The sequence below is a fragment of the Lampris incognitus genome, chromosome 18 (genome assembly GCF_029633865.1).
Source record: "Lampris incognitus isolate fLamInc1 chromosome 18, fLamInc1.hap2, whole genome shotgun sequence".
In the NCBI taxonomy this organism is placed as follows: domain Eukaryota; kingdom Metazoa; phylum Chordata; class Actinopteri; order Lampriformes; family Lampridae; genus Lampris; species Lampris incognitus.
Genome location: NC_079228.1, coordinates 35606528 through 35626971, shown reverse-complemented (window position 1 = coordinate 35626971; position 20444 = coordinate 35606528). Strand labels below are relative to the sequence as shown.

The following is a 20444-nucleotide window of genomic DNA, read 5'->3' as shown; positions in this document are numbered from 1 at the left end:
TTTTGTTACATATATCTGAAAGTTACTGAATACATATTCTGTTTTGTTACATATATCTGAAAGTTACTGAATACATATTCTGTTTTGTTACATATATCTGAAAGTTACTGAATACATATTCTGTTTAGTTACATATATCTGAAAGTTACTGAATACATATTCTGTTTTGTTACATATATCTGAAAGTTGCTGAATACATATTCTGTGTTGTTACATATATCTGAAAGTTACTGAATACATATTCTGTGTTGTTACATATGTCTGAAAGTTACTGAATACATATTCTGTTTTGTTACATATATCTGAAAGTTACTGAATACACATTCTGTTTTGTTACATATATCTGAAAGTTACTGAATACATATTCTGTTTTGTTACATATATCTGAAAGTTACTGAATACATATTCTGTTTTGTTACATATATCTGAAAGTTACTGAATACATATTCTGTTTAGTTACATATATCTGAAAGTTACTGAATACATATTCTGTTTTGTTACATATATCTGAAAGTTACTGCATAAGAATTCTGTTTTGTTAACTATATCTAAGTTACAACTGAAAGCTCTTATTTTGGCCCCAAAGAGTGAATAAATGCTATAATGCAATTTAAAATGCAGTTTCTACTGTTTCTATCAAATTGCAGCCCCCCTCCCCCAAGATCAGGTGGAGGGGTCCTCAGGGTAGATCAAAAATACGCAGGGGGTCCAGGACCCCAAAAAGGTTGAGAACCACTGGTTTAGTGCACTGTGTCATCAAATAAATACGACTTTCCTTCATCCTCTGTGGTTTGTCTCCGCTATGATGAGATGGTGACATGACATAGACGAAATTCCTCTCTCTGTTTTTCTCCCAGCCTGCCACAGCGTCACTCGGAGCCGGTGGCCACCATGTTTGGCTGACATCACCAGCCCTCCCCTCCCCATCCTCCTGCTGCACCATGGCCCCTCCCGCCTGGCTGCCGCCACGCTGGTCTCCGGTGGCGTTACTCGCGCTGGCTTTCTGCGTGCCGTCGGTGTGCACCCTGTCAACGCCCTTTCCCAAAGACCTGGAACCAATCAGCGTTGTCGGCTGGGAGCGTGAGTAACAGTTTCCCAATGCGTGTTCAATAACCCGGATGTAGGAATGCCGGAAGGTTGAATCGGTTCATCTGGACGCAACGTTTACGGACAGACACGTTTCGTCACTCATCTCATGCCCCTTTCCCACTACATGGTACCGGCTCGGCTCGGCTCGGCTCGACTCGCAGAGTGTCGTTTTCCATTGCCGTAACCGTACCCCCTCAGTGTAGCTGGTCCGCATTGATTTTGGGACCCGCTCCAGTTTTTTTGGAACCTCGACAAAGGTGGTCCCAGAAGAGTGGTAACAGTTACCAAAATGCCGGTACGTTCCAGTAGTGGAAGACGAAAAAGTGGAGTGGAGTCGAGCCGGTACCACGTAGCGGAAAAGGAAGTGACCTCTTCAGTCTCAGCTGACTGCAGGTGTCCCCACCCTTATGAACAATACAGCGGCATAACGACCCAAACCAACGACCAGTTTCTGTGCAGATATGGGCGTGACCATTAACTGGAGGTACAGTGGCCATGTGTACTATTCACAGAGGATTGGGGACTGTCGTAATCACAGCATTGTAAGATGGTGACAGATGTACTCTTAGCCCCCCCCCGGGCCCCCCGGGCCCACATTAAACGTTAAACAGGCCCTGGTTAAGTGTGGTTATCCTAGCTGGGCGTTTGTCAAAGCCAGGAAGACACTCAGACAGTGCACCAGCCGATAGAGGCGAGGAGAAGGACAACAGCTGTCTGAGTGTAAACCAGGGGCGGTGTCTCGGGGCGGGACTCATCGCTCAGCTCACGATTCAGCCCGATTACGATCCAGAGGGTCACGTTTCCATTATTAAACGGTTCTCGATGCATCGCCGTTCTGGATTTCTATAAACGGTTTATTTTTCCCCGTAAGTACAAACACTCCGGTGAATCGAAACCCTTTTATTCAGACATTTTTTTGGTAACAAATAAATCACTTAACACAAGCGGCTGTCCCTTTTCAAATCAATAAATCACCCATTTTCAGAGTCCTGCTCATAAGACTTACCATAGTGCTCAGAAGTAGTAAGTACGAATACACCTCTCTTGTCGTGCAACACATTTTGTCATGCGTCCAAATAAAACAGATTTATATTTTCAAAAAATAATAATCGGGGCGTCCGGGTGGCATAGCGATCTGTTCCGTTGTCTACCAACATGGGGATCGCCGGTTCGAATCCCCGTGTGGCCTCCGGCTTGATCGCGCGTCCCTACAGACACAATTGGCCGTGTCTGCGGGTGGGAAGCCGGATGTGGGTGTGTGTCCTGGTCGCTGCACTGGCGCCTCCTCTGGTCGGTCGGGGCGCCTGTTCAGGGGGGAGGGGGAACTGGGGGGAGTAGCGTGATCCTCCCACGCGCTGCGTCCCCCTGGGGAAACTCCTCACTGTCAGGTGAAAAGAAGCAGCCGGCGACTCCACTTGTATAGGAGGAGGCATGTGGTGCTCTGCAGCCCCCCCCGGATCGGCAGAGGGGGTGGGGCAGAGACCGGGATGGGGGGGGGGGTCCAAAAAAATAAAAATAATAATAATTCTGCTGCAGCCATATTATGTATTGCACATGACTTATACTTTCAGTAGAACATGTGGTCACAGCTCCCCTCCCTCCCTCCCTCTTCCTCTATGTCAGACTCCCCCACACCGTCCCTCCTTTGTCTCGGTGGTACGCCCCAGCCTGAGGGGGTTTTGCTCTGTGGAGAATACATATGGAGGATGCGTAGGCCCTAGGGGAGTTCGAGTCATGAATAGTGTGTGTGCAGCCCGCCGGCTAACTGTCAACATTACACTTCATTACAAGTGCACTCGGGAGAAACCTACAATATTGACTCAATATGGAAAGAAACCAATATTTCTAGATACTTTTATTTATGGATCAAACCCCCGGGGCCTATGTGTTCCCTGTAGATCAAAACCCCCTACGGGTGCACCGTAACGCTCAGCGGCAGGTTTCTTTTCAAAGTCCTTCTGATAAGATCCGACGCCATAGCTCAAAAACGGTTAATCAAAAGAGCCCATTTTTGTACTAGTACGCGTACAAAAAAAATGGTCAAAACATCGAAATAAAACTGCTTTCGTATAAAAAAAAAAGCCGACTCCGTAGCAGCTCTAATAGTAGAACTTGAACATGCGAGTCACGCAGAACAAGGCCACAACGGAACCGTGACAGCGGATGGACGTGCAGCGTCGCGAATGTTCAGCAGGCGAATGTTCGAATTCCCAAATTCTCGTGTAAGGACACAAGCTGGTCTGCATGCCGGGGAGTCGCTGTGCTTCGCTGTGCAGAAACTACATCTCCTGCGGTGGAGAAAACTCGTCCAGTGGAAATGCTGGTGCCTGGGACGCACGAGCGTCTCTTGGGCGACTTGGACAGGGCAGGAAACGCCACTTCATTGACACTCCACCAGCGTAGGGGGTCCTCAGAGAGCGAGGGGGTGGAGATTTAAGGTACTTGTCTTGGGCCGAACTGTACCTTCGGTGATGATGTGCCCCAGCGGATTCACAAGCAAAGACGAAGCCCTTGTTTTTGGGGAGCAGAAGGGCGTTGGTCTTGCATCTCTGTAAGCTCGAGCACTGGCGCATCGTCTCCCCCCACTCTGCCTCCCTCTGATTCATCAGCCTCTCCTACTCTCATGATCTGCTGTAAGTCAACACAATAAGGAAGGCTAGCTCAACACAACGGTCAGCCCAGTGCTGCTCATCCTCAATCCAATCCACTTTTGAACAACAATATTAGTTTATTGCTGTTACGCAACAGTTGCCCCTCTGGGGACAAATAAAACCTACTTGACTTGACTTGGATTGACCTGACTAGTTTACCCAACAAAAATGTGCTTCTTGCTCTCAATATCAAAAGTCTTGTGCAACTAAATTATTCTGTATGACTTCCATTACTGTTACTGTCTATCATGCTACTTAATCTCATTTACCAGTTTATTCTGTTTTAGTCTCTTTTTCTCTTCTTTTGTACTGCACCATTAATCACTCAGCTGCATGTACTGTATGTATACTATTAGTGACATTTTACATTATTTTAGAGTAACTTTTTAGATTTTCAAATAAATCCTAACATGGGGAAATTACCTCATGTGACACACAGCCTCAGCAGTAATTCTTCTGTAGGTCAGGTCAAGTCAATTTTATTTGTGTAGCCCAATATCACAAATTACAAATTAGTCTCAGTGGGCTTTACAGCAACACAACATCCTGTCATTAGACCCTCACGTCAGATAAGGAACAACTCCATAAAAAACTTTTTAACAGGGAGACAAAATAGAAGAAACCCCAGGATAGGTCTCCTGTCTCTCCTCTTCTGTAAGGAAAGGCAGTTCCTTGAGAGGGGCCTGCTTAATCTCCCGGATCATTGTGACTCTCTAATGCTGCTGTCTGTCACCTCCTGGATGAGTTGGGCATTAAGAGGAGCCATCAGATACTGTTGGGTTACTCTCCTCTGATATCAGAGTACGTCTGTCTCCATTTTACAGCGCTGTGGTCGCAAACATTCCCCAATCCCCTGTGAATAGTACGCATGGCTGTTGAAACTCTAGTTAATGGTCACGCCTATTTGCATATGCAACTGGTCATTGGTTTCGGTCGTTATGCCGCTGTGTTGTTTATAAGGGTGAGGATACCTGTAGTCAGCTGAGACTGAAGGGGTCACTTAGATGAGCGATTAAATGTTTCTCTCTCAATAAATGTGTCCAGATGAACTGATTCAACTTTCTAGGAGTGTGTTACCTTCTGGTTGGCTAATGATGCAAAGGTCATTAAAAAAAACGATCCTTTAAGTGTGATTTGTCCAATCCATGTTGAGTTGGTATATTGATTTATCATCACTATTGCACCTAATACACACCTCATCTCAAATATGTCCTGAACATCTTGACAGCTGTATATCTATTCATGTCATTGAAGGCTTTAGTTGCTTAAATAAACGGAGCTAGGCCTGTGTCGCTTCAAATGTGTTTTTACCTCCTCTGCTCTGGTCTGACCTCCAGACTCCCATCAGTACCCAAGCTTTCAGGGTCTGGTTCAGGATAATGATACCATCCGGTTGGGTCTGGACTTCCAAAAGATGTTACGCATCAACCACATGCTCTACATCGCTGCAAGGTCTGTACACACACACACACACACACAACAAACACACACACACACACACACACACACTTGCTTGCTGGTAGTCCATTGAGTCTGATGATGACATCCCTCCTCATTAATGGTGTTCTTTGATGACTGTACAGTCCAATTCTTGATCCACAAGTTTTATTGCACGTTGGGCATATGAAGTGTGAGTTAGTGGGAGCAGGCAGGGTTGTGTGTCTCCTTAGTCTTTTCTGTTGTTTTTTTCACATTCCTCTCCATTTCCAGCTGTTCTATACCTCTGTAGCAGATCTCCCACCAGTTGGAACGGTTGATGTCCGCTTGCTCCAGTATCAAAGGGTCGATAACAACATTTCTTCAGCGATGTTTTTAGCCGGTCTTTGTATCGCTTCTTCTGACCACCTGCGGTCCAGATGAAGCTGTCCATACAGGACTTGATGTGGCAGGCATTCTTGAGGCGTCCTGATGGCGTACCCAAGCCAGCGCAGTTGGTGTTCAGTGACCGTGGCTTCTTTGCTCTTGCAGTTTGTCCTAGCAAGAATCTCAGCATGAGGAACGTGGTCACGCCACGGGATCCCCATGATTCTCTGCAGACTCCTTATGTGGAACTGCTCCAGTAAGTAAGTAAGGATGCTGCCCAGATATTTGAAAGGTGAAACAACTGAGAGTGGTTGGTGTTCTATAGTGAAGACAGGCATAGTGGGTGGGGGGCTGGACCTCCATTGCCGTAACACCTCAGTCTTGGTGGTGTTTACTGATAGACCCAGCCTGCTGTAGGCATTCACAACTGCGGCAAGGATGGTTTGCAGGTCTTCTGTTTAGTGAGCTACAAGATTGCAGTCATCAGCGTACCGCAGCTCGATTCACTGTGTCAAAAGCTTTGGAGAGGTTGACAAAAGCAATGAAAAGGTTCTTGTCGCTGTCTTACTGTAAAAATCATATCCACAGTATTCCTGTGGTTTCTTCCTGAAACCACACTGTGACTCTGGCAGCCGATGTTCTGTCAAGTGCTTCACCATTGTGCATAGCATGATCTTTGCCAGGACCTTGCCTGCAACAGCTAGCAGGGGTATGCCGCGACTGTTGCCGCAGATGGACTTGTCACCCCTATTTGTTTACAGGGGGACAATTTTAGCATCCCTCTATTGTTGAGGGACACTCTCCTGATCCCAGACCTGCAGGGTGTACTGATAGATCATTCTGGTGCACGAGCATCCTCCTTGTTTTAGGAGTTCTGCTGAGATACCGTCACTGCCAGGGGACTTCATTGTTCTTGAGGGAGTTGATGGATGCAAGTACTTCTTGAAAGGTTGGCAAGTGGTCAAGGTCTAGGATGGGCGGGCAAAATGGCAGCTCTTCCAGGATGGATTGGTCAGTTGGTGAGTGCTGGTTAAGCAGGGCTTCAAAATGTTCAGCCCACCTTGCCACGATCTGCTTTTGGTCTTTCAGGGTTGTCAGTCCATCTGCTGATTTTAAGGGTGTGATAGAGCAGTGCATATCATTTCCTCCAGCATATGAATGAATCTCGTTAGCATTGTTCATCCACCATGTATTTTGCAGAGTGCGCAAGGTTGTTTGTACCTCATTACATTGTGTTTGCCACTGCTGCCGAAAGATGGCAGATGCAGGGCAGTTGAGAGTAGCCCTATGTGCCCTACGTTTGGTTTCCAGCAAGGATGTGACGGTATCAGAGTTCTCGTCGAATCAGCCCTGATGTTTTCTGGCTCTGTAGCCTATAGAGTTGACTGCAGCTTAATGTGGTAATGAGGTTAGGAAGGTTCATTTCTGATCCATGGACTTGTCAGAACTCAGAATGGCCTCAAACTCTAGTGCCATCGTGCCTACAGAGCAACGGAAATCATTCCGTGCTGGGGCTGACTTCAATTTAGCACAGTTCAATTGCTTTTTTATGGGTTTCTTGAGATGCTGTGGGGGACGCACTTTGATGTTGAGTTTGGTCATGATCAAGTGGTGATCAATCTAGCGTTCTGCACCTCTCATGGCCCAGGTCAGCAAGACATCACCAGTGTCAATACTACGTCTTGTTATGATAAACTCAGTCAGGTGCCAGTGTTTAAATCATGGCTGCATCCAGGATGTTTTGTATTTGGTCTTCTGCTGAAACAGTGTTTGTAATGGTGAGGTCATGCTCTGCAGTGTTAGCAGCCTCAGACCATTTGCATTAAACTGACCAACCCCATGTCTACCCACTACTCCACTCCATATACCATTGTTCGTTCCTACCCTAGCATTAAATTCTCCCAGAAGAAGGATCTTGTCCTTTTTTGGGATACGATGAAGGGCCTCATCTAGGTGCTGGTAGAAGCTGTCCTTCACACCATTGTCAGATGGCCGTGTTGGCGCACATGCACTTAACAGAGTGGCATAGCGTGCCTTTGCAAGGGGGATACGGAAGGTCATTAGCCTCTCACTTAGTCTGGTGGGTGTTTCAGTGAGGCTGGGTAGAATGCTGTTCTTGATCACTAGTCCAACACCATGCTGATGTTGTCCACCAGGGGGATATAGCCTCTCCGGTAAACGGTGTACCTTCCTCCTTCCTCTCTCAGGGAGCCTTCACCCAGCAGCCTGGTTTTGCCAAGAGCAGCGATGTCCACATTGTAGCATCTTAGTTCCTCAACAATCAGCGCAGTCCTTCAATGTGGTCTGTTGCCATCATTATCAAGGAGAGTACTAGCATGCCATGTTGCCAGTTTGAATTGGGTCATTTTCTTGTTTTTACCATAGGATGGAATTCCCGATAGGTGCAGTAACCTACCCAGGAGTTGTTTGGTTGAGTGGACAATTTTTAGGCCACCTTTTCTAGGCCCCTCCCCAATTCGGATGAGCAGTGTGGTCCCTAAATAGGGCTGCTCAGTCACACAGGTCTGCCGAAAGCAGCTGCCACTCAATCCCAGCTACTAGTGACCATATATCCTGTGCCGCTGATGTGCAGGGCTCTGACCTGACCAGGAGCTCCCACGCCATTCTACCCTTCTCCCGTCACCAGACACCCCAATGCCATCAGACTTCAACTGGATGTAAGGCCAAATATTGCACACCATGGTCAGAGGTGGAGACCTACGCAAGGAGGTTTTTAGAGTGCCACAGTGGGTGCACAGTCCTCAGTAGCATTATCTTTGCCATGACAGGTTGATCCTGGTGGTGAGTACATATACCCAGGATGACCAGTCACCCATCACGACGGCAGGAGGCTGCCGGAAACTCCAGACTGTCGAAGAACCACCTAATGTTTGCCGCCAAACAGATTGCTTTTCTCTCAGGATGTGCTCCCCTAGCCTTTGCCTCAATAGACTTCCCACAAGACAACGGGGCAGTGGTTGGCCATGAACAGCCTCTAGGGATCACTGCAGCTCTGAGATCCCCTACCAAGTTAGCCTGAGGCCACGAGATGCCCAGTTACCATGTGTGGCCACGAGGAGGCCTGGCAGAGGTCTTGGCAAAGGAGAGGTTATGTACTGGGGGGGAAGGCTTACGCACTGGGCTGCTTCCTTGTTCACCCCAAGGGCTAGCCAGCAGCAGCAAGCTGTAAGCAAGAGGTTAGAATAGCAGGCAGGAAGCAAGCATGCATCTTTCCTCTAACTACTGCACTAGACGCATCACATCACCCTGTGCGAAATGCACACACACACACACACACACACACACAGTAGCTAGCTTCTCAGATAGATTATGTGCACTTGTGAATTAAATTACGCTACATTGAGATTCTTCATAAAAAATTGATTTTATTACATGAGGGTCATGTGTTGTTTTTGTTTTTATCCGAATCTCCGCAGGGATCACGTGTTTGCGATGAACCTGACCACGGCTTCTGAAGAGTTTGTTCCTCAGCTGGTGAGAACCTATTCTTCTCCTAAACAGACGATGAAACGGGGCAAGAGGAGACGCAACACCTTCAAACTTGACTGCTTTAATTCTTATTTTCCCCTCTGAGACCGGATTTCAACATGGCGGCTACGCTCTCATGCGGCTAAATGAAGCCCACTTTTTTTTTAATATAAATTTATTTCTGATTTTTCCCTTTTTCTCCCAATTTAGTGGCCAATCGATCCCTATTTTAATTCAAGCTCCCACCCTCGTACTGCATGCGTTCACCAACCGCATCTCTCCGGCCGGCAGTCTCGAGGGAGTCGCCTCCCCACTTTCGTGACAAGGCGACTCCAGGCCGAACCACTGCTTTTTCCGACACACACAGAGACGCATTCACGCAACGAACACAAGCCGACTCTGCCCCCCTCCTGAAGACAGCGTTGCCAATGATTGCTGCTTCATCGAGTCCGGCCATAGTCGGATCTGACGAGACCGGGGCACGAACCCCCAGTCCCCAGTGGGCAACTGCATCAACCCAAAGCCGATGCTTAGACCGCTATGAAGCCCACTTTTTGACCAAACTGTTTGAGTCGTTATGTGATTATATATCCCCCGAATTTGCGCTGGAATGCGTTTGTTTTGGTCGTGGCTAGTCGGGCAGAGATTTAGAAGACTGTCAGACTTTGACTTTTCGACCAGATTTAAATTTGAGCGTAGACGGTGCAAAATCACGTAGATGTCTTTTAAATGTGTGACGCATGTAAATGTATTGATGGGCTGGAGCTGTCAGAAGCAGCATCACATCTGTTCATCAGGATGTGAAACGTCAACTCTACTCGCTCAGCTAGACGGGCCGTCAAAAAGTCTAAAGTTGTCCTTTTACGAAAAGTCCCTTCACAAGAGCTTTGGCCAGAGTATCAAAAATCTAGTGTGTTTAAAAAGATATTTTTTCATGGATTGATTTGTAATGCTGAAAAGCCGATAATTAGTCAACTTCCTTAAACTTGAAACTTGTAGTACCACTCTACCACGTGAGCCACCGGGGTGGCCCCGGCGCCGCCATCTTTAATGTTACACCTCGTCAACACGGTTGCAGCACACTTGAAGGGTCAGCATTCATCATCCCATCACACCGGGTCGATTTCCAGTGCCGCACGTGGACGGACGTAGTTGAGTTTTGCCGCGTCACATCCAAAGTGGTATGGAAGAGACAGGCGTGACCATGTGACCAGGGCTCGAGTTTCAGTATTTTGAGTGGCAGCTGTCAGAGCAGCATGGCAGGATGTCCTCTCGTCGTCTTCCCGTATGGACAGACGGACGAGCCGGAGACCGGCTGAAACAGCAGAAAGGACACGTTTCTTTTGATCTGAGCTCCTCCTCTTCATCAAAGACGAAGGTCACACCCAGACTTCTGACAGTAATGGCCTTCCAAGTGCATTCTGGGAAAAGAGCCTACAACGGCTCTTTGATGTGAGCTGTTGCTGTCATTATCAGTGATCTGAGCTCAGCGGCAGAGCGGTGTGTGTGTGTGTGAGTGTGTGTGTGTGTGTGTGTGTGTGTGTGTGTGTGTGTGTGTGTGTGTGTGTGTGTGTGTGAGTGTGTGAGTGTGTGTGTGTGTGCGTGCCTCAGTGAGTGTCCATCTGTCTTCCTCTCTGTCTGTCTCTCTGTTTCTGGAGCTTCGATGATGCTTTGGTGAAGTTGTCATTTCCTCTTCCTGTTTTGCAGAAACTGACGTGGCGGTCTAAAGACGTCAGCAAGTGTACTGTCAGAGGGAAGAACAGCGTGAGTTTTCTCCTGTGTGACCTTTGACCCCCGTGTCAAAACCCGTCACGTGTTCATCCGGGAAGCACAGCTCCACTGTCTTCCTCCGCTCCTCCTTCTTCTCCTCGTCTCTCTAGCTCCTCCTCCTCTTCATCTTGGTTGTTCTTTTTCTTCCTTGTCTACTAATTCTTCCTCCTCCTCTTCTCTCTCTAGCTCCTCCTCCTCCTCTTCATCTTGGTTGTTCTTTTTCTTCCTTGTCTACTAATTCTTCCTCCTCCTCTTCTCTCTCTAGCTCCTCCTCCTCCTCTTCGTCTTGGTTTTTCTTTCTCTTCCTTGTCTACTAATTCTTCCTCCTCCTCTTCTCTCTCTAGCTCCTCCTCCCCCTCTTCGTCTTGGTTGTTCTTTATCTTCCTTGTCTACTAATTCTTCCTCCTCCTCTTCTCTCTCTAGCTCCTCCTCCTCTTCGTCTTGGTTTTTCTTTCTCTTCCTTGTCTACTAATTCTTCCTCTTCCTCTTCTCTCTCTAGCTCCTCCTCCTCTTCGTCTTGGTTTTTCTTTCTCTTCCTTGTCTACTAATTCTTCTTCCCTTCAGCTTGTTTAGTTCTGGTCTGGTTGTTTGGTGACTCTTATGAGAATCGGTCAAAACCCAAAATGGTTTTTCAAAATCAGGAAGATGATCAGGAAAGAGGAATCTGGACGCTTCTTTCAGTTTTTAGAATTAAACCTTTTTGAAAAATTTTGAGGCGTCCCATCCCGACAGCTACAACCGATTCTGAAAATTGATAATTTGGGGGGGAAAAAAGGTGGAGGAGAGCCTTTGTAACTTCACTGGAAGTGTGACACAAATGAGAAGTGGCATCAACAAGAACATCAGACAGAGGAACTCCGTTACTGAAAAAGGCGGTTGGAGGGGCGTCCGGGTAGCGTGGCGGTCTAGTCTGTGGCCTACCAGCATGGGACTCTCCGGTTCGAATCCCCGTGTTACCTCCGGCTCGGTCGGACGTCCCTACAGACACAATTGGCTGTGTCTGCAGGTGTGAAGCCGGTTGTGGGTATGTGTCCTGGTTGCTGCACTGGCGCCTCCTCTGGTCGGTCGGGCGCCTGTACAGGGGGGAGGGGGAACTGGGAGAACTACGTCCCCCTGGTGAAACTCCTCACTGTCAGGTGAAAAGAAGCGGCCGGCGACTCCACATGTATGGGAGGAGGCATGCGGTAGTCTGCAGCCCTCCCCGGATCGGCAGAGGGGGTGGAGCAGCAACTGGGACGGCTCAGAAGAGTGGGGTAATTGGCCAAGTACAATTGGCGGGAAAAGGGGGGGGGTTGGAGGAGATTTTCTTCTTTTAAGGTTTTCATCCTCGCAGCAATAAGATGCTGTGGGATTTGAACATCGTCCTCAGTTTTAATTGTAGGTCTTCTCTCCTGGTCCAGACTCTTCTGTGTCTTTCTGTTTCAGGATGAATGCTACAACTACGTCAAAGTTCTGGTTCCTCGTAACGATGAGACGCTCTTCGCCTGCGGGACCAACGCCTTCAACCCAACCTGCCGGAACTACAAGGTACCGGTCCCATGACTGTGTGTGTGTGTGGGTGTGTGTGCGCTCCTCTGCGTCTTTGCCATTGAAATGCGGTAGTGGGAGGTTAATTAGCTGAACAAGCGGGCCAGGCGACATGGCGGCAGACTTGATGTTGACGCTGTCCCTCGCCATCTGCGCTCACCTGTAATTGAAAGTGTCAGAGAGAGAGAGAGAGAGAGAGAGACGTCTTGTCGAGACCGAACAGGTCACCTACACAAACCCACAGACCAAGACGTCAACTTCTCCCAGCACAATGCCACAGACGCCAGCCGGGTGATTGACAGCCGCTGACCCAGTTTGAGAAACAATTCATTTTTTAACACACACACACACACACACACATATAGACACAAACACATACACACACACACTATAACATAGTTTATCCAAAAACAACATCCGTGAGGACTCAGGACTCCAGAAGTAGCTTTTCTTTAACTTTGCTTGTCTTTGGAAACTTCAACAAAATGAGAGAGAGAACAAACACACCTTCTTCTTCTTCATATAGACTACCTGGACAGGTTAAAAACACCTGGAGCCTAGAGCTCCCTCTCGGTAAGTAATACTATAAAGTCTCAGGATAGTACATCCCCCCTTCTCATGTCTGAAACCAACACTTAACATCTTGATCCCAGAGGTTAGGGCCTGCAGTAGTCAAGTTGGCGTCTCTCTTTGGTAGAGCACCTCAGGGGTGGTGTTTCCTGTAATACAGGTGGGGACTCACTCTCCAGCTTAGGTGGGCCACTCTCAGAGTCATCCACAGGGGTTGTTGGAGAGTCAGAGACACTGACCTCAGGGGATTGCACTTGATCTGGCTCCACAGGGGATGGGAAACCCACATCCTTGGGTGTATCTATTTCAGAAAGCTCGCTGAGCTCCTGCCTCCTGTTCTGATCATGTTTCCTCAGAACCAGTCCATTCCCAGTGAGAACCAAACTAAAGAGGTCACTTAGATGAGTGATGAAACGTTTCTCTCAGTAAACGTTGTGTCCAGATGAACTGATTCAACTTTCTTCCTTTGATTTTCTTACCTATTGAGCGTGCATAAAGACTCTTTATATTTCACCTCTTGCTATGCTGATGATACTCGGCTCTATGTGCCTGTAAGGGATGGTGATCATACTAAAATGACTAATTTAGAGGCCTGCTTGGCTGCTGGGAAAAAATTTGATAACAAGGTTTTACTCCGAATGCCCTTCCTGATGCAACCCACCCCATTTATCTGGACTTGGGACCAGTACTAAGAATGCACTGGCTTGTGCATCCTCAGTTGCTGGGTTACTACATATAGACAGTACACTGGACATATTACCACATATAGACAGTACACTATACATATTACCACATATAGACAGTACACTATACATATTACTACTTATAGACAGTACACTATACATATTACTACATATAGACATGCATATTAATACATATAGACAGTACACTATAAATATTAGGTAACACTATGTATTAGGGTGCACATATTCACCATTAACTAGCTACTTATAAGCATGTATATTAGTGGCATATGCTACATATAGATAGTACACTATACATATCACTACATATAGACAGTACACTATACACATTACTACATATAGACAGTACACTATACACATTACTGCATATAGACAGTACACTATACATTACATTACAGTCATTTAGCCGACGCTTTTATCCAAAGCGACTTACAATAAGTGCATTTAACGTAGAAATCAGGAGAACTACTAATCATCAGAGGCCATAAGTGCATCTTCTCTCTAAACAAGCAACTAAGAGCAAAACCAGTGCTAAAGTAAAAGTGCAAAAAAGAGATTTTTTTTAATGAGTGAATACAATAAGTGCTAAGAACAAGTAACAGGGTAGTAGTTCTTGAAGAGGTGAGTTTTCAACCTGCGCCGAAAGATGGGCAGCGACTCCGCTGTCCTGACATCAGCGGGGAGTTCATTCCACAACTATGGGGTCAGGACAGAAAAGAGCCGGGACCGGGTCGATCGGCAGCAGGGGCCTCTGAGCGACGGGGCAACCAGGTGTCGCGAGGCAGCAGAGCGAAGTGGTCGGGCGGGGGTGTAGGGCTTGATCATGGCCTGGAGATAGCAAGGAGCTGTTCCTTTCACTGCCCTGTAGGCTAGCACCAGAGTCTTAAACTGGATGCGAGCAGCTACTGGGAGCCAGTGTAGGGACATGAGAAGGGGAGTTGTGTGGGAGAACTTAGGGTGGCTGAACTTAGGGCGGTCTATATGTAGTAATACATATTACTACATAAAGACAGTACACTATATATGACACTACATAAAGAATGGTATACTATGTATACTGAGTGATGGGACAGTGTTGGACCCTGACCGAATTGTTAGGTTTTGATTTATACCGAGTCTCCTGTGAATGCAGGGCAGGAGTCTTTGCCGGTTCCGTGTCATGTCAGGTTCTGTTAGTCCCGTCTCTTCCTCTGACAGATTCTAAACTCCCTATCCTCACTTGTTCCAGTACTCGGCAATGGAGTGTCAGTATTCAGAGATGATAATAGAGAAGACAGTGTTTACCCACTGAACAGAAACTGTCAGAGCAGAGTTGGGGAATGTTTGATTAAAGTGCTTCTGATTGGATTTTTAATTTAATTTCAGTCAGACTCATCTGCCTTCATCTTGTCAAGACTGTTGCTTCTCGCACACATGATTAGAAAGGAAACCATCCAGCTTGTAGTAATCCATTTCATACACTGCTCTGTGAATAGAATAGAATAGAAAGACGGATTTCCATTATTGCTTGTTTTAATGGGCAATAATTTTTTTCAAAATCTTGAATAGTGTGTAGATGCGTTATGGAGCAAGTCATCAATAAAAGCGATAACAGGATGGATGGGAAACTACGTGTCTGACTGATGGACACACACACTACACAATCCATCAATCGAACTTTCTAAAGTATGAAATGGGAACTCTCTTAAAAGCAAAGCTGGACTAAGATGCATATATACTATACCTACACAGTAAAAACACTTATCTATGTTCCTATACATGTGACGACCCTCATTGACTACATTAATTCCCTAGCCCTTAACCCTAACCTTAACCATCAGAAAGAACTACATGCCTAATGTTAACCCTTACCCTAAACTTAACCCTTACCCTGACCTTAACCCTTACCCTAACCTTACCCTAATGTTAACGCTTACCCTAACCTTAACCATCAGAAAGAACTACATGCCTAACCTTAACGCTTACCCTAACCTTAACCCTAACCTTTATAAATTTTATTTCTGATTTTTCCCTTTTTTCTCCCAATTTAGTGGCCAATCGATCCCTATTTTAGTTCAAACACCCACCCTCGTACTGCATGTGTTCGCCAGCTGCATCTCTCCGGCCGGCAGTCGCGAAGAAGACGCCTCGCCACTTTCGGATCTGACGAGACCGAGGCGCGAACCCCGGTCCCCAGTGGGCAACTGCATCGACACAAAGCCGATGCTTAGACCGCTACACCACCGCGGACCCACCTTAACCCTAACCTTAACCGGAACTTTAACCCTTACTCTAACCTTAACTATCAGAAAGAACTACATGCCTAACCTTAACCCTTACCCTGACCTTAACATTTACCCGAACCTTAACCCTTACCCTGACCTTACCGTAACCTTAACCCTTACTCTTACCTTACCCTCAACCCTAACCTTAACCCTTACCCTGACCTTAACCCTTACCCTAACCCCCTACCCTAACCTTAACCTAATCCTTGTTCTAATCCTAAACCAAAGTCCTAACCCTGAAATAGACCTTTAAGAAGTGAGGACCAGACAAAATGTCCTCATTTTGCGAAAATGTCCTCACTCCGATGGTTAGAAACTCACATTGGTCCTCACAAAGATACAGACATACAAGAACACACACACTACATGCACTTCACAAATACAAAACACATACCACAAATGCGCTCAAACAAATGCACGTACATTCAGGATTTTATTCACTCACCTTGATATGTGTGTGTGTGTGTGGGGGGTATGCATCAGCCTGTATGTGTGAAATAGAGGGGAGAGAGGGAGGTGAGTGCTATAAACAACTCTGGGTTCCCAGGGGTCTCAGAGAAAGCAGACAGGTATTTATGGGACTTTAAAGGGGATAAACTCTCGGCCATACTGGCAACAGCACTCATACAGATTCAGCTAGCATGCTATCAGTGCCAATTCTTTCTCAACGTACTGCATCTATCAGTACCCACCTGTTCTGTTAGTGTACTGGATCCAGTAGTTCCAAAGGTCCAGTTAGTATACTGGACCTATCAGTACAAATGGCTCTGTTAGCATACTGGATCCATTAGTACCGATGAGTCTGTTAGCGTATTGGACCCATTAGTACCGATGGTTCTGTTAACATACTGGACCTGTCAGTACAAATGTTTCTGTTAGCATACTGTATCCATTAGTACCGATGGTTAGCACACTGGACCTATCAGTACAAATGGCTCTGTTAGCATACTGGACCCATTAGTACCGATGGTTCTGTTAGCACACTGGACCTATCAGTACAAATGGCTCTGTTAGCATCAGTGGTGGCTGGCCAGTACAGGGTGCTGAGGCGCCGCCCCCTTCAAACATCAAGAGATGAAAATCTACTTAAACGTGTTAAATATAATTTAGTTGTTTAATGCAAATAATTATGAAATAAAAGTGTTTTCAGTCTGTGAGCGCCTGTCAGCAGCCATTAAATATTGGTTCCAAATGGTATTTGGTTGGTTTCTGTCTGAATACATACACTTCCTGGGTGAGGGGCGCCGGCCAAACGACACCTTATGTAAGCCCTCAAACTTTTGGCGAGCAGGTGACCTGAGGCTGCTGTCTGATTGGTTTCTTCAAATTTCCCTTGGGGCGCAGTTCTGTGCGCCCCAGACACGCCCACTTCTATTGGCAGCGAATTGGTATTGTTTTAATGTTGTTTGAGCTAGTGTGATAGGACAATTCTCGTGACTGTCAATCACGTTCACACCCTCCTCGAAGCGCTTTGTCTCGACTGTCAATCATCCACCATCTACGAACCCTGATAAACTTTATATACCACATTGTCCTTCTTATTAATTCTGTGACTGTGTGGACATTAAAGCAGCTGTCAGCTATGCTGCGTCAAGGTAAATTGCGCACCCCCCCAAACAATTTTTTAGCACCAGCCGCCACTGGTTAGCATACTGGATCCATTAGTAGCAATGGTTCTGTTAGCGTACTGGCTTCAATAGTACCGATGGTTCTGTTAGCATACTGGACCCATTAGTACTGATGGTTCTGTTAGCATACTGGATCCATTAGTAGCAATGGTTCTGTTAGTGTACTGGCTTCAATAGTACCGATGGTTCTGTTAGCATACTGGACCCATTAGTACTGATGGTGCTGTTAGCATACTGCATCTATCAGTACCAACGTTCTATTAGCATAGTCCTACTGCGTCTATCAGTGCTGACAGTTCTGTTAGAGATTTAGCAAATATCGTATGAAGGCAATTTGTCTGCCGTATAATCATATATGATGTTGGCTTGCTTTTAATCTTTGACCATGTGTGAGCTACGCCATGTTTAGCTTCAGTCTGTATTGCTTAGATGCTTAAAGCTGGTACGTAGCAGAACAAAGGCAGCGTTATAAACCGTCTTCTGGAGAGTTACGAGCAGGGCGATAAGGAGGAGACCTGACCTATGAAGTCTGTGAACAGGTTCTGTTATGCATTAGGACGACAGTCCAGCAATACAGATGAGCTCCTTCCTCCAAACAGGATTAGGGAGAACCTGTGGGTACACACCATGGTGACTGTAAAGCACCACTCTGCAGTTTGTGCTGCAAGCTATGAAGGGAGAGCGCTCTCAAAGGAGGGCGCACCGTGGTAGCTGTGCTTTGTGTGTCTGTTCACGGACATATAAAAGTGTGGCGATACTGGAAGAGATTTTTGTCTCGCTCCTCAGTTATTGTCGGGAGTGGAATAATTTTGTCTTTTTGTTTGTTTGTGTGTTTTAAGTTCTATTGAAGGGCGGGTTTTGTTGCTCTCTCGCTCTCTCTCTCCACCTCTCTCCACCCACTCACCATTGATCTGCCATTCTCTCTCAGGTAAAGGATTTTGTATTCTGTGAGTGAATATCCCCTCTTCCTCTCCTCTTCCTCCTCCTCTCCCATCTTCCTCCCCTCCTCCTCTCCTCTTCCTCCTCAGATGAGTTCTCTGGCGCAGGTCGGGGAGGAGGTGTTGGGTCAGGCTCGGTGTCCCTTTGAGTCGGGTCAGTCCAACGTTGGCCTGTTTGCAGGTGAGTTAGTCCGACCGTCTGGTGTCCGTTCAGATTATATTCAGATTATTTTTGACAGAAGACAAAATAAAAACATTCAAGTTCTTTGTACCGATGTCGTGTTGCTGCACACAGTACGGGAATCACAACTTTAAGTACTGGCACAGAATAGCACAGTCGTTGAAATACTTTTACACATGGCACGGACCAGTACGAAGTGGTGGTGTAAAGGAGACGTATCTGGGTCTCTCCTTTATGTTCTGGTTTTGGGTCGGTGACTCTTTCCCCAGGTGGAGATTTCTACTCAGCCACCATGACGGACTTCCTGGCCAGCGACGCCGTCATCTACCGCAGCCTTGGTGACGGCCGGCCCGTCCTCCGGACCGTCAAATACGACTCCAAGTGGTTGCGAGGTTGGTTGTTCGTGCGATGCTGAAATCCGTCCGACTGCCGTCCGGGTGGCGTGGCGGTCTATTCCGCTGCCTCCCAACACGGGGATCGCCGGTTCGAATCCCCGTGTTGGGAATGAACACATTTCGAAGCAGAAAATGACTCCCTCCTGACGGTGACAGTGGGAGAGTACCGCATGGCTACCTGAGAATACTGCAATATCTGAATTTGCTAAGAATTGCAAGTAAGTGATCAGGGAGTCGCGGGTATCTGTTCGTACAAATACACAAATGACCAATCAGAAACCCTAAACACGGGTTTTATATATAGTTTCCGTAGTAACGAGCAACTTCTGCTGATCTGGTTTGGAGCGTCGTTTCCCTCCACCTGGTAAAACAGGGGAAATTCTTCTTACAGGTAAATCTTCTTGACTCCCAAATAAAAACCTTAGAAACGTCAGTTTGTACACGTTGCCCGGCGGAGGGATTGTTCCACCTCGGAGCTGGAAGCTCGTTTCTCACCAGGGAGGCGGTTTTATTTCGGCGACTCCGGGTTTAAACGTGAAATGTGAAGTCAGGCCATCGGTCCGAAACACGACGAAGTGAAGAGACCTGCTCATATCAGTCCCGTCCAACTCATCTGGATTACATTAGCTGAGCTGTAATGACATGCTGTCTCTCTCCCCCCCCCTCTCTCCCCCCCCCCTCTCTCTCTCTCTCCATGTGTCTCTGTCTATTGTCTCCCTCTCTGTCTCTCTCTCTCTCCCCCCCCCTCTCTCCCTGTCTCTCTCTTACCTTAATGTCTCTGCAGAGCCTCACTTCCTTCACGCTATCGACTACGGAAACTATGTCTATTTCTTTCTAAGTGAGATTGCTGTGGAGTACACCGCCCTCGGAAAGGTGTGTGTGTGTGTGTGTGTGTGTGTGTGTGTGTGTGTGTGTGTGTGTGTGTGTGTGTGTGTGTGTGTGTGTGTGTGTTCAACATAACAGATAATAATTACATTGTTGTCTTTTTTTAATATAATTGATGAAAAATATTGATGAGTCCTCTCTCGCTCTCTCTCTCTCTCTCTCTCTCTCTCTCTCTCTCTTTCTCTCTCTCTCTCTCGCTCTCTCTCTCTCTCTCTCTCGCTCTCTTTCTCTCTCTCTCTCTCTCTCGCTCTCTTTCTCTCTCTCTCGCTCTCTTTCTCTCTCTCTCTCTCTCTCTCTCTCTCTCGTTCTCTCTCTATCTCTCTCTCTCTCTCTCTCTCTCTCTATCTCTCTCTCTCTCTCTCTCTCTCTCTCCCTCTCTCTCTCTCTCGCTCTCTCTCTCGCTCTCTCTCTCTCTCTTTCTCTCCCTCTCTCTCTCTCTCTCTCGCTCTCTCTCTCGCTCTCTTTCTCTCTCTCTCTCTCCCTGTCTCTCTCTCTCTCTCTCTATCTCTCTCTCTCTCTCTCTCTTTCTCTCTCTCTCTCTCTCTCTCTC

General features: G+C 46.8%; 1 protein-coding gene across 1 annotated transcript in view; it reads left to right on the top strand.

Annotated features, from left to right (window-relative positions):
* Nucleotides 1–20444, top strand: part of LOC130128439 (semaphorin-6D-like) — a 187918-nt gene that overhangs the window by 124160 nt on the left and 43314 nt on the right. Inside the window, exons 3-10 of the mRNA XM_056298049.1 lie at nt 858–1080; nt 5078–5192; nt 8981–9038; nt 10740–10796; nt 12228–12329; nt 18524–18614; nt 18884–19006; nt 19794–19882. Coding sequence (XP_056154024.1) covers nt 942–1080; nt 5078–5192; nt 8981–9038; nt 10740–10796; nt 12228–12329; nt 18524–18614; nt 18884–19006; nt 19794–19882 — 774 coding nt within the window. The 5' untranslated portion in view covers nt 858–941. The remainder of the gene's footprint in view (nt 1–857; nt 1081–5077; nt 5193–8980; nt 9039–10739; nt 10797–12227; nt 12330–18523; nt 18615–18883; nt 19007–19793; nt 19883–20444) is intronic.